Source organism: Mytilus trossulus, chromosome 5 (genome assembly GCF_036588685.1).
Source record: "Mytilus trossulus isolate FHL-02 chromosome 5, PNRI_Mtr1.1.1.hap1, whole genome shotgun sequence".
Classification (NCBI taxonomy): domain Eukaryota; kingdom Metazoa; phylum Mollusca; class Bivalvia; order Mytilida; family Mytilidae; genus Mytilus; species Mytilus trossulus.
This window is the reverse complement of record NC_086377.1, coordinates 25,347,528-25,362,187: the sequence shown is the minus strand read 5'-3', so window position 1 is coordinate 25,362,187 and position 14,660 is coordinate 25,347,528. Positions and strand designations below refer to the sequence as shown.

Genomic DNA, 14,660 nt, shown 5'->3' with positions numbered 1-14,660 from the left:
AAAATAAGGTCAACATTCAAAGGTATACTACCAAAGTAGGGTTTCCGTTTGAATGTGCGGGATTTTTCACCGGTCAGAGTGAGGACGTTAACCCCGATGCCTCGTGTAAAGGTATTGCCACGCTCTTAGCGCCTACTTTTGCCTATTTTGTCTTTGTTTTTTTTAAATCAGTTCAATTTTTGTCTACAAAGAATGTACCGGAATTAAATAATTAAGAAAAATATCTGAAATACGCCACATTAATAAACATTTTCATGACAATCTTCTGAATGACTTATACTATGTAGTCTTGCCTCCGATTGTATTCAAAATGTTCTGTTATGATATACATGTACATATTTTTGATATACCTATAAGCTGTATTGCTTTTTTTTTTTTAAATTAACTAAACTTTTTACTTTTTCTGGTCTAGAAACTGCTGTTATATATTTGCCACTTTTAAACTAATTATAAAATATAGAATAACCATACATTGTCTCGAAATATCAATGATATTTGTACAAGGCTTAGCATTTCTACCTGTTTCGAGCCGAGTACAAATAACCGATTGATATATATTTCGAGACAATGTATGGTTATTCTTTATATACTGGAACTCTTACAAGTGTTCTAAATAAAGTATTTAGGGTAAAAACCATCATTTTTTAATTTGGAGCGGACAACGTAAAATTTCCGCGAACCTGTATGTTTTATTGACGTCATAAATAAAACTCTACGGAAACGCATTGTCAACGTCATAAGCAAGGTGATATAGGGTCAGTGACTGTATATAACATATGAATATATGTAGTCAATGCAATTTGACTGCTCAAATAGGACAGCTGCAGTATATATACTGTTATATACTGCAGCTGTGCTATTTGAGCAGTCAAATTGCATTCATTGACTGTATATTCATATGTCATATACAGTCCAATGTAGTGTTTTTTTAAAACAATTTGAGAGACCGTTATCGATCCTTGTATTATACGCTTTCTCGCATGCTCAGTTGACTTACTGCCAACGATTCCATGTGCATGTAAAAAGAGGATGAGTTCGTGGTCTAGTGGTTTAGACCGATGGCTACAGTGCTGAAGGTCCCGAGTTCGATTCTCACTAAAAATATCAGTACATCAGAAGGGTAATTTCACCCTCTCACACATATCTCTGATACCCAGACCGGGGTTTAAACTAGAATGCGTACGTTGGGGGCCTCGGTTGGTCAAAGTTGTCCCCTACTTTGACCTGGAGATAAATCTTCTGATATCTCTCTGGTTTGTCTGTTTCCACCGAGTGACCCGGTGGTTCTCTTCGAGTACTCCGACTTCCTTCACCATAATAACAGACTTCCTGGTTTCCTAGCACTTTGTGTTGGGTGGGGATTGATTGTCCTTGTAAGAATAATTGTCGTCTAAATATACGTTAGTGACACATCTCCATTAATCACGTTAGGGAGTGTACATGGATGCCACTGTACCCTCGCAGCTTTCGAGGGGTTCTTCGAAAATCGGAGGCATTTACCAGTATATAAATACTTAGGCTAGAATTTAGGAAGTTAGACAATGGGCGTTGAAAATGTCGAAGTGATCCTCCACCTTTTTATTTGTAAACTCATGCAGGCACTGGACGTCTGGACCCTACACTTTTTGTTTGTAAACACATGAACCCAACGTCCGCACCCACCTACCCTATGTTTAAACTAAAAGATGAAATTATTTAAACTTACATAAAATTGAGATAAAATGGGAAATGTGTCCAAGAGACAACAACCCGACCATAGAAAAAAACAACAGCAGAAGGTCACCAACAGGTGTTCAATTCCCGCACGAATTACGAATATTTTGGCAAAAAAAAAATCCCGCACAAATAACGAATCTATTAGCGAATAAAAAACCCGACTGACCGACTAAGTTACAAAGGGGTAAAACAACTACTAAAATTATTCTTTGCAACACTTTTCTTAGGATGTTAAATATGTTCATGTTCTTACCGAAATGAATGAGTTCTTTTGTATTAAATTTAAATGCATTAATCGAGACTAAATCCTTCATGTGTCTATCTTGTTACTGTGGTCACACTCTTTGTTTCAATAATTTCACAATTGTACCACGATTGTGCGGTCATCTTTTAGTGTATAACAAAGCTACAAGGCGAAAAAAAAACTAGAGGATTCTGAATATTTGACAAATGATATAAAAAAAAACAAAAGAATAGCGAACATCCCTAAACATTGCTACATGTATACGGTATAGAATTTTAGCATAATTGCTAAAGGTCGGCCAGTGATCTATATTTGCTTAAATCTACTTTGTAAATTTTAGAGTTTTACCACAATTCGATATAATTATTTATTGTACTCTAGTTGCACGAAAATAAAAGAACGTGGCTACTCTGTATATATTTGATGAGTTTTAAGATAGTACTCCTTTCATATTTAGCGTTTGAAAACACATAAACATGTTTTATAACAAGTATACTAATTGCAAGAAAAGAACACACATTGGTTACTATGTATAATTAAAGCAAACACATAAACATACATTTTTTCATTTTAATGCATGTCTTTGGTTTCAAGATAAATATTGTCCAAAAATAAAGATTACTAAAGTGCCTTTGTCGTAAAGTACTATGGTTGTGCTTTCACAATTTAATATACTTTTGTTATGGTATATTGGACGGTTTTGTCTCTGAAAAAAAACCGAGTAATTATTTATATTTTAATTTTTTTCTAAATAGGTGCATATTGGGTACTGTGACGTTTTTCGAAAAGATTCTTTATTAAGAACTTTAATGCCCCCATAGATCTAGAACACGGCAGTATTGAATAATATTTGAAAGCTTATAATCCCTCCTTTCTGTTTTGCCTGTACGTAAACTATCGTACGGTGCATATTCCGTTAAATCAAAAGCAAAGAAAAAAAAAATAAACAATTCACATTTTTGCGATAATAATACAACAAGCCTTTTACTGGTTCTTGTACTATAAAATTTTCGGAAACGTAAGAATACAAAAATTGTCATGGAACAAACAAACAGTGAAGGGATATATCAGTTCAGGACACATTATAAATCAAATCAAATCATTTCATTGGTGTAAAATCCAAATATTGGATTGTTACCAAGACAAACATGACAATCATCACAAACATACAATATTGAAATTTAAACAGCATTAATATTATATACATGTAAGACTATAGCTATATGTAAATGTTTTGAAAGAGGTGATATTTTTGCAAATTTGAAAGTACAAGTAACAACCTTCATAATGCAATTGTTATAAAATATATCAAAACAAAATAAGAAAGAAATAAGTAGAAAATAAGGTACTATTTGGTGACATTGAATCTACCTGGTTTGAACAGGAATATGGTGTCAAACAAGGCTGTGTATTATCACCCACTTTATTCTCTGTGCTCATGAATGACTTAGTTGATATGCTTAATGGAAGCGGTGTAGGTTTTGATCTTTCGCAACAACTTATAAATTGTCTCCTATTTGCAGATGATGTTGTACTTGTTGCCAAATCGCCAGAAGACTTACAGACGTTACTTCGGATTTCACACGATTTCGCAACTAAATGGAACTTGAAATTTAATCATAAGAAATCTAAAGTTCTAGTGGTTGGGAAGCGGTTGAATCCGGATCGAGTCTGGTCTCTTGGTGATGTAAAGATCGAGGAAGTGAACGAATATAAATACCTCGGTTACTACATAAATAGATCACTAAAGTCAAATTTCCATGTTAATAACTATTTGAAAGATAAGATGGATAATATGCTGAACTATTTGTTACGTGTTCTCGGTGAGCATGGAAGTTTTAACCGTGTAAAATTTGGAGACGCCCTTTGGAACTCAGTGCTCCGGCCTTCTTTAACACACGCATGCGCTGTCTGGATGCCACTTTCAGCTACAAATATATCGATCATCGATAGTTGGCAATACCGCGCAGCTAAAATCATTATGAACACTAAAATGAATATTCCCCGTTCCGCTCTCCTTCTCGAGCTTGGATGGGAACCCGTATCTGCATTTATCACCCGCCAAAAAGTTGCGTACTTTAAAAGGTTCACTAACCTACCAGACGATAGACTGTGCAAGCGAGTCTTTAGTGAAATGGTTCAGTTAAACGAAAGTGTCTGGAAATATGTTCAAGAGATGAACACCTACACGGAAAGTATTGGGTCTGATAATTTCAACTGTCAGTATGGTAATGCAATAAGGGAAAGTTTAATTATTGATGTTACTACTAAAAGTAGCCTTGATTTGTATCAGCACTGCTATATTAAGACAGGTAGCCAGTTATACTTAGAGGACATAAACGATTTTAATTCATCTCGTCTTAAACTGCTCGCAAGAACAAATTATTTGCCATTAAAGCAGTTTCTTTTTAGAATGCATATGTCCGAAGACAACCTTTGTCCTATTTGTGATTCAGGGGAGTCAGAAGATTTAGAACATTTTCTGCTCGGGTGTACATCTCTTGAACAAACCAGGTCTAAATTTTTCACCTTATTTGCCTCTTTTAATAATAGAAATGTAAGTTTTCTGGAACTGTCGCCACGTGCACAAGTATTATTTTTAGTTGGCGATATTGGTTATGCTTTTAACGATGAAATTGGTTCATTTTATGATGTTTATGGAAGAATGTATCTCTTAGAATTATTTAGATTACGTCAAACTATGGTTGAACCAAAATAACCTTTGAGTTACTTACTCGTATGTACTATTATATATTGATCTTAGTTTTTATGGGTTATACATGCTGCATGGTCATATTTGTCTATGAGTGTTTTAAATTACATGTATATTTTAACATTCTATAAATTGTCTTTTTTATTATGATTATGTACTAGTATTTTAGAAATCTCTATTTTTGTCTTATTAATGTGCCATGTATGTTATTGTTTCAAAGACATTTTAGAATGAAACCATTAACTATAATGTATATAATTGTAAATAATATAGTATAGACGCACCATCACTTCTACCCTGATGACTGGTGCCCCGATGTAAAGGGGTAGTTTTCTAAATAAAATATATATATATATATAAAACAAATATTATAAGAAAAATATAAAACATTCTTAACTTTGTTACGTTGCCTAGTTTTTCTTATAAGTTAGGCTATTTCTTAAAACATATAAATTATTAACTCCCTTGAAAATAATTTAAGTTACATATTACTTATTTAATGTAAACATTATTTTTCTTTGGTTGGGTTGTTGTCTCTTTGACACATTCCCCATTTCCCTTCTCAATTTTATTTATTATAAATGCAATTTTTCCCTCATCAGACAATTTGATGACATGTTGACTATACTCTCTACTTCCTGAAAAAAAATTTGCCGACATTCTTTTATAATTTGGCATTTTAAAGCAAAATTATTCATCTTTTACCTCCATTTTATAGAGGGGACATAATCTTTTTTCAAAAGGTAATTAACGGTGTCTACCCTGTTCAATATTTAAATAACTATAACTTTTTCTTATCTAAATTTGATATCATTTATCGATCAAGATCTATCATTATATGAAACACAGAAATACAAAAAGACATATTAGCAAAAATGAGAGACAAAAATATCTTATAACAATAACGGGATGTAGAAGAAAATGCCACGTTGAATAAAAACCACCAAAAACCGACTAAACAGTGAAAGCAATATTTATCAAGACATATAACAGGATACAATAACACTTTAAACAATATTACAAGATCATCGTGTATTGTTTGTGCAGATAATCACTGTGACAGTCTTGGTATCTTCCTTTTTTGAAAATGACGAAACGTTCTTTATATCAGCAAGCCTCTATAAAAAAAATAACATGGAAGTAAATGCAAGCTCTGGAATATCGTATCATAGATGGCGGTAATATGGGTATGACTTGTTATGATTTTCTGTTCGATTAAAAGTAAGCTATATTATTGGAAACTGTTGATGCCAAAAACAGATAGGTGCATTATAAATGTTATGTTACGGTTAAAATAACTCGGCTAGAAATGATATGAGTATCAGATTTTTTTTCTTGATAATTGTAGGTGATTTTAGTGAAATAACTAGTTTAAGCAATGTAAAAAACGGTGAAACTTGATATATCAAAAATAAGATTTTAAACCAAATAATAACAAATCTAGATATACACAACAGCCCGGATGGATTTTGCTTTTTCCACCGGCCCACTGTGGACTGCCAACCGTGCCCACTCCAGCTATAATCTCTTTTTTTTTGGTAAAAATATTGATTACTAATGCTTATCTGCTTTTTTAATTGATTGTACTTGCACGGCTTTTGATTAGACAAAAGAAATTGCATGCCCACTCCTAAGGATGGGCAGAGTAGACAAGCTAGAAAATTTGACCAACCGGTGCCCACGCCCACTGTTGACGGGTTTACAAAGCAAAATCCACCTGAGTCGTTATCCAGTGACAAAAGGTTGTATCCCCTTTCACATTTATGACTTAGAGTTTTCTTTGGAGGGTGTATAAGTACGAGACGTTCGTGGAACCTTATCATGAGGATTTTAAAACGTATTTTACATTTTAAATTTGAAAAGCAAAATAATTTTATGTTGTTTTTTTTTATTTTTGTTAATGTGTGATTTCTCCTCCTGAATATATATGAAATATTTTCCACCTTCATTAAGAAAACAATAAAAAGCTTTCAATAGGCTTACCTAAATTTTTCGGATCATTATTTCAGATTTTTTAAGTGAATAGTTAGGTCCTGTCCAGTAGTTCCAATAAACACCTCTATGTGCATCAAGTCCAGGTGTCTTCCCGCGAAGATACTCCCCATTCAGATTGGAGTATGTGCAGCTTTTGTACCACCAAGCCCCAAAGGTTGATTTTGCACAAGTATTGCCTTTATCTTTTGTACTGAATGTTGCACCATTGTTGTATATCATAGAATCTCCTACAAAATAAACACACATCTGATAATATGACAATGCAAATGCGAGAACAAAGTTAAGTTAGTAAATAAATATAATTACGAGTAATTTAAGCATTAAACAAAATCCGTTCATAAAGTTCTCATTCTACCAAACATGTGACACCAATTATGTTGATAATACATGTAGTCATTACAAATTTTGGGACACAGCATTTCTGTAACGTTCCATCCTAATGATGATGTCTGTAAACCATGTTTCGTTTATTCATATGAGGTACATACATGGTCTTACATGAGCTTCCAAGGAAGAATGAAAAGATGCTATAAGTCTTATTTTGCCTAACGTTAGACAATGAACAAATGTTTACCACAAAATGAATTATTGAACCAAGTCTAAGTTACAAAGTTGAAGTCATCTCTTCGCAATGTAAACTAAAACCATCACAAGTTGGTTTACTTGTGTCGCAAGGTAAGACGACAACGGATGTGTTCCTTTGGTCGTAAACAAACTTTCGGGTTATTGTTTCTTTTTTTTTTTACATCATTGAATATTATTTACCACAAACAGCATGACGGGTGTAAACTGTTCAGCAAAATACTTCAGTGAGTCACTTGATAGTATTAACTCAACAATAAAAGTTAATACACAGTTTCAAGACAAACAGAAGTTCTTGATAAAACGACATACTCGTGACGCTAGAGAAACGACTAACTAAAGCGGGACAGTCGAACCATTGCAATATTTATTAAGAAAGTTTATATTACAAATCATACTGTACACAATATTTAGTATTTATAAGGATATAAGGTTAGAATTTAGGATTGAACATTATTTAGATTGCTGTTATAATTCACACTTTTTAACTAAATTGCGAAGTGGTACACTAAAACTGAACTTTGAACCAGGAAATATACTGGTATGGCTGGAGAATTACGTTTATGTAAATGTTGTAATATGCAATGTGTTTTTATTAGTATGCCCTGCCTATAGACCAATTATGCCTAAATATTTGCTAAAATTCTATTGTTCTTGGCAAAACCGTACTAAATTACAGCATCTATTTAAATTAAAGTCTGTTTTACATATTACAAAATTGTAAAACTATATAAAATCTACGTGGTCAATCAGATCAAATACTGTTACTTATTGTTATTTGCTTTCTTATAAAAAAAATATATGTATTGATCTCTTATCATTTGTCATGTTGTAAGTATGTTTTTCCGTTGCTATAGCATATGTATGCTTTTTGCAATAAAGTATTCATTCATTCATTCATTCATTCAATAGATAATAATTATGTAATTCTATCTTTTGATTGAAAAGACGACACACTAAAATTTAAGCAGATGCCTTATTTAAAATCATAGATTCGAAAACATAAATAGCACAGAAATATATGCTACCTAATATAATGATGTGTTTAAGTAAATGACCAGTTGAAATATTGGAAAAAGTAAAATCCCACAAATACTTCACTTTGAGGAAAATTCAAAACTGAAAGTTCCTTATCAAGTGAAAAAATAAAAAGCTCAAATACATCAAACAATTAAATAACCACTCTCATTATCCTGGGTTGATATAGGCATTTTCTAATGAAGAAAAATGTGGAATTAAACTGGTTTTATAGCTAGCTAAACCTCTACCTTATATGACAGTTGCATAAAAAAAACATGATATATACGTCATAATTTGTCCATGAATTCCCTACACACCTGCAGTACCACTGTAACCTCCGATTGTTAGTTTATAACCTGATGCTTCGTTTCCCAAATTGAAAGTAGTATATGCAGCATATTTTGTCTCATTATTCCAATCTTGTAGTTCAATTCGTAGCTGATATCTCTCTCCTGTCGTTAGTTTGTGAATCTTCTCATTACCTAGAATAAATTTGAATAAAATATTACAAGCTTTACAAAAAAATAATATTGTTTTAATCGTTTTATAATTAACTAAAGTACTAAAGTCTGTAAATGATAAAAATGCTCCTTGCAAACTGTTTTGATTTAGTAATCAATTACTTTTAATATCTAATCTAAATTTTTTTTAAAAATAATGTAACGCTTAATTGTTTGTTTTTATCGCTATTTTACGAAATGTTCCTTTGATCTTTCTGACTGATAATTTTCTTTCTCAGCGGAGTCGAGTGAAATGAAAATTATCGCCAGAAACAAAGGCGGATCATGGCTTTGTCAATGAAATTGACATGCAATTGACAACGTCGTCATATGTAAAATAGCTATAAACTAATTATCATTGGTCCTCTCAACTCAATTGCTTTTCTCACTTCCGTCGTACCGGCTCAAGCGAGAAAATCAATCTCGTTGAGATGATCATCGATATAAGTGTCAGCATTAGCGGTAACAAATATATACCGACCGTGCAAGGGCTGTATAGCCAGTCAAGGTCGTTAAAAACTTCCATTTGTTGTACAAATATATACCTAACCAGAATTCTTCTGTTTGGTCACCAAAACCATTTCTATAGTCTTGCCATCCTCGATAGAAATTTGTATTTCCATTTTGTCGTCTTTGTATAACCTTCAAAGACATAAATATGGTATTATCATGTTATTTGTTATAGTCGACTTCTATACCTTGACCTTTAATGGCTTACTTTTATAAATTGTTACTGTGGCGGAGAGTTGTTTCATTGGCATTTATACCACATCTTCCAATATTTATTATATAAAAATAATGAATGGGTGTCATCGGGGAAAATATTTACCTTGTATCGTATGGAAAAACACCAGAGGCCGAACATTTGACACAAATTCTGAAACCTTAACCAAGTACATCCCTATAAAGCTGAAACATTTGCCATCACGGTTTCATATTATCCTCTTCGGATATTAGTATCTCTGTGCAAATATTTAGCCTAACAAATATAATTTAAGCTTAGCAGACTGTTGGGTACGTTAATAAAAATGTCCTGGAAACCACAATTTTGAGTAAAGGTTAAAAACATGTGAGCCTATATAATTTTTAAAAGCAGCACATGAAGGTATATGTACATAGTGATTACGTATTTGAATTGTTTTGGTAAAACATATATCATGTATATAGCGTGTATTTATCGCATTCCCTTAATCGACACACAGCAAGAAAAGCGGTATTTTTTTAATCACTGTTTAAATTGCATTTTTGTTTTAAATGTGCGCGTACACATTTTGTATCATAAATTGATTTTCTATAAGGTACCAATTTGCATAACCGTATTTATTTGCTGTATTGCTGTTATGAGCAATTATAAATTGAACAATTCAAGCAAGGTATTTATAATATATATCGATTTCGGGTGTTCTAAAAAAAACCTGCCTCCTACAAATACATTACTCTGAATACACATACAATAATACGTATTATATTAAATATTATTAATAACAATACAACTATAGAACTCAAAATGAAACGAGTGTTGCGATTTTGTATCCACTCGAGACAGTTAAATTTTGATATTTAAAGTACGAGGCTTGCTGAGATTTTAATTAACACATATGAAGCTTTAGAGAGTTTCTAAATATCGTATTGCACGAGTCATTGTTGTGGATTCTATTTCTCTAGTGGGTTTAATACTTCCTTTTTAAAGGCTTGCAGAAAGGTGTTTTATTCTTATGTGACGTCATCAGGCATGGTAACATTTTTTCATGACACCACAATAGGAAATTGAGAAGAAACTAACAACATTTGAATTTATAATTAAATTGAGAAAATTCATTTGTAGAGAACTGATATTTCACTAGTTGAAGTGAAGAGAAGTATTTTTCTCTCGCCGATAAAGAAAGGCTAAATGGCAACAGAAATCAGGAATGTCTATAACATGTATATGGTCATTTTTATAAATTTTCTGTTCCAAACTTTGAATTTTTCAATAAAACTAAGGATTTTCTTATCCCAGGAATAGTCTACATTAGCCTTTGTTGGCACAACCTTTTGGAATTTTGGGTCCTCAATGCTCTTCAACTTTGTACTTGTTTAGCTTTATAACTTTTGGATCTGAGCGTTACTGATCAGTCTTTTGTAGACGAAACGCGCGTCGTCTGGCGTAAATACAAACTTTAGTCTCGGTATCTTTAATGAGTTTTATTTATAACGTTTCAACTTAAGACTCAAAAACTTACGGTCCAGCCTCCACCAGCATAACACATATTACAGTACCCTCGAAACTGTGGTAAACTTTTTGGTTTAAGACTGTACATACCATTTCCACAGATTGTTCCTTTCAAATCCTCACAACCATCTAATACTCCTCCGCATGTGTTCGGTGGTTCGTCGCCTGGAATAAGTGTTTGTGATACAGATTGAAACAAACTCACTCTATTTGAAATACAAATTAACCTATGAAAATTTCTTCTATTACACGTTGAGTTGACAAACAGTGTTCTAAATACGAGTTAAATCTAATGAATTATCAATGGCAGAAGTTGATCCGGGGTTCAAACAGAATGGCGTCACTGTACATGACGTCAAAAATAACAAGACGAAAATGTTATGATAATTTCATGCAAAAAATGTTTTAATCTTGCAAAACACGATCTCACCCGAATCCACTACTCTTTGTAGGACAATTCTTTCAAACAAAAATATTAACAACGTAAAACATTGGAGAACTATAAGATTTCATATCAAGAATTGACTTGCCATCTGCCTTATTTTGGTCCTTGGTGGTTGTTTTACTTTCTTGCAGTGATTTCTTAAAGGAGTTCAACTCTGAAAAAATATTGATAAAAATATAAAATGTTATGTTATAATCATAGACTCAATAGTACTATCAAAAGACAAAGCATACTATATTAATAGTATTTCAAGAATGAACATAATAAACATTTGTTATCATGTGTATATCTGAAATATAATTATGTTTTATAATTACACTTTATAAAATGTATATAATATATTAAAGAAGATGTGGTATGATTGCCAATAAGACACCTGTCCACAAGAGACCAAAATGACACAGACATTAACAACCATAGGTCACCGTACACCCTTCAACAATCAGCATAAAAAAGCCCACACCGCATAGTCATTTAGATCAAGGTACGGAAAAAGGACTAAGTCACAGATTTTGATGAAGATTTTATCAAGTTTGCTTACAAAATAACTAAAAACCGAACAAAAAACACTTGTCTCTTTAATTATTTGAAATATTTCTGACTCAAGTTTTCCATTATATTTTAACATTTGTTGTGAAGTAGCTACAATCGGATTAAAATGTTCTTAAATGTGTCTTAATATTATCAAAAGTCGATTTCAAATACATAGAATTGTCTGAAAAAAAATATACCTATAACCGTTTTTAGGTGTTTTACGGTACCCATAATATAACGTGGTGTTCTATTTTAAAAAATATTATCACAAAACATCAAAATTATCGTGTTGCCGTTTCGATATCAACTTGGAAAAAGATTGGATAGCAGTCCGGAGAATAAAATCAAAATTCGTTATATAATAATACTGTGTAGGCCTAGGTCAACATATGATAGTTGTATAGCATTGAAATATAAATGCATGGATTTATCACACAAAATCTTTTCGAACAGTCTTTGCATTTAAAAATGAATTTTATAACAGTTTTCTTTTTATATGATTTCCATACAAATATTCATCTATTTTCAAAGAATTCAATCAGTAATAATTCTATTTTCGATTCTTTTGTTATATATCAGTTGATTGCATTTTGCATGATATTGATAATCATAATAATATAAATAACAATAATAATGGTAATATTAATAATGATAATAATAATGATAAAATAACAATAATGATGATGATAATACTAATAGTAATATTAATAATAATGAAAATAAAAATAAAAATAATAAATATATTAAATTTTAATGATAATAATAATAAAAATACCTTAAGAGTAATACAAGAAAAAATGAAATTAAGTGATGTAAAGCCAGCAATATCTAAACTAAAATAAAAAAAATATGAACAAATCTATGAAAATGTACATGAAGTTTCAGTTTTAAACGTCGATTGTGATGAAGCGATTTGTTCGACAGATAACTTTATTTTAAGTGTATGCATTGTGCTAGGCACACATCGTGGTGGTGCTATATTTTTACTTAAACTATAAGATTTAAAACTTGCTTTCATGCTGAATTGTCCTGGCTCCTTTCTACATGTCATTATTTATTTTTTGGCTTTTAAAACATAGTCTATAAGATAACTTCCCCAGAAAGATAGAAACCCCCCCCCCCCCCCCCCAAAAAAAAAAGAAGGGAATACTAGTTTCATAAAAAGGATCACTCTTAAGGGAATAAAACAATGTAGTTACCTTCAGATAAAGTATCGGTCAAATTCTGGTGCACGCCATCAATATATCCTTTTATTTCATTTTCAAATTTCAGTGTTAAATTGTCCTTCAACTTTTCAATGTGCTGCTTCAAGTCCTCGTCTATTTTTGATGCCAACAAAACCTCTTCTAGTTTCATATTAACCAAGTGTGACATTTTACTATCAAAAGACTCTGATATGTATGCCTTGATGCGTTCGTTAACATTTGTCATGTCAAACATAGCACGTAAAGGGGCATTTTGGTTATCGACCATTGGGGTTTCTATCATATCATCACCGACATTTCTTGATTTTACACTCGACAATAGCACAAAATAAATAAATCCTAAGAAAAACATGTTTAAACTCAACACTTATTCATTGACTATGCACCGGCTATAAAATATTCAGTTTAGGTTCCTTTGAATTAGTTGCTTAACACTCAAATACGTAACGAATGGTTTACAGAGTTGTGTTGAAAGAATAAAAGTTACATTGTTTTATAATGATCGTAGGAAAATATAAATCATAACAAGTATTACAGTACAACTTATCTCTTAAAGTCTAAGTAGTTTCCCAATTGAAACATTTGAATAAAATGATGATATCATGTTTAATGGCGATACAAAGAGTACAAATTGATTAATAAAAGTACAGCTGCTGAAATAAATTGACAAAACAAATTAAAAAACATAGAAAAATCTGCTATTACGAAAACATATGACGTGTTTCTGATATATCACGCCTTAATTATTTGAAGAGTATGAGTGTGTTATTAGCAAAACAAGTTGATGTCTATCAAATGTTTTTATAAGGTTAACAGTAATTGACCTTGGTATACTTGAAATATAGACATAGATTTAATCATTCAGCAATTTGCTGGCTAGCAAGGTGCGTCGATATGATATATTCGAATATCGTTCAATATATGACGTAGAAAAATAAATTACATAACGTATTAATATCAACAATAATAAGAAAAAAGGGATAGTTATTTTCAAATGTATTTGTTTATATTTTACCAAGTCATATACCTATCATTTCATATTCAAGCGCACTGAATACAGGACTCTGCAAAATATGGAAAACTGAGCACAACTCATCAATTCAGAGTTTAAATTGTTTTATTGCTGACTATTAGGTACCTTTTCGGTATATGTTTCAAGAGTTAACTTGTACATTGACAAAGCTGAAACACATGTGATCTTTTTTTTTTTAACCCATATGAAACAACTTTACAAGTTTGTTATCTGATTACAAAAAAACATTACTTTTTTTACTACATATTTGTTCACATTGAACATTCTTTTGATGAAAATACTATAAACTTGATAATCGAAAAAAATAGTTTAACTTTCTTCATTTGAGGCAAAAACTTGCTTTTAGTAGATGACGCATTTAGCTTTGATTTAGAAAGAATCAAAATAGTGTTTACATGTGCATGAAAATGCACAAATTTTTAATCAAAGTAATCAAATGAATTAGAATTGTCGATTACAAA

The 14,660-nt window shown here is 31.6% G+C and overlaps 1 protein-coding gene across 1 annotated transcript; it reads right to left on the bottom strand.

The window, feature by feature from the left end:
- Positions 1–5,628: 5,628 nt before the first annotated feature.
- On the bottom strand, positions 5,629–13,756 carry LOC134718693 (fibrinogen C domain-containing protein 1-like). The gene is made up of 7 exons (XM_063581355.1): positions 13,161–13,756; positions 11,513–11,581; positions 10,993–11,147; positions 9,316–9,412; positions 8,588–8,752; positions 6,657–6,895; positions 5,629–5,791 (listed from the first exon to the last, which is right to left on the bottom strand). The coding sequence occupies exons 1-6, from the start codon at positions 13,516–13,518 to the stop codon at positions 6,657–6,659; spliced, it is 1,083 nt and encodes a 360-aa protein (XP_063437425.1). The 5' UTR covers positions 13,519–13,756; the 3' UTR covers positions 5,629–5,791.
- Between the last annotated feature and the right edge of the window lie 904 nt (positions 13,757–14,660).

Coding starts and splice junctions, on each gene's coding strand:
- LOC134718693 (XM_063581355.1), bottom strand. CDS start 13,518: ATGTTTTTCTTAGGATTTATTTATTTTGTGCTATTGTCGAGTGTAAAA. Junction 8,753..9,315: donor AACAGAAGAATTCTGGTTAG/GTATATATTTGT, acceptor AATTTATTCTAG/GTAATGAGAAGATTCACAAA. Junction 6,896..8,587: donor AGGTTACAGTGGTACTGCAG/GTGTGTAGGGAA, acceptor TTTATTTTGTAG/GAGATTCTATGATATACAAC.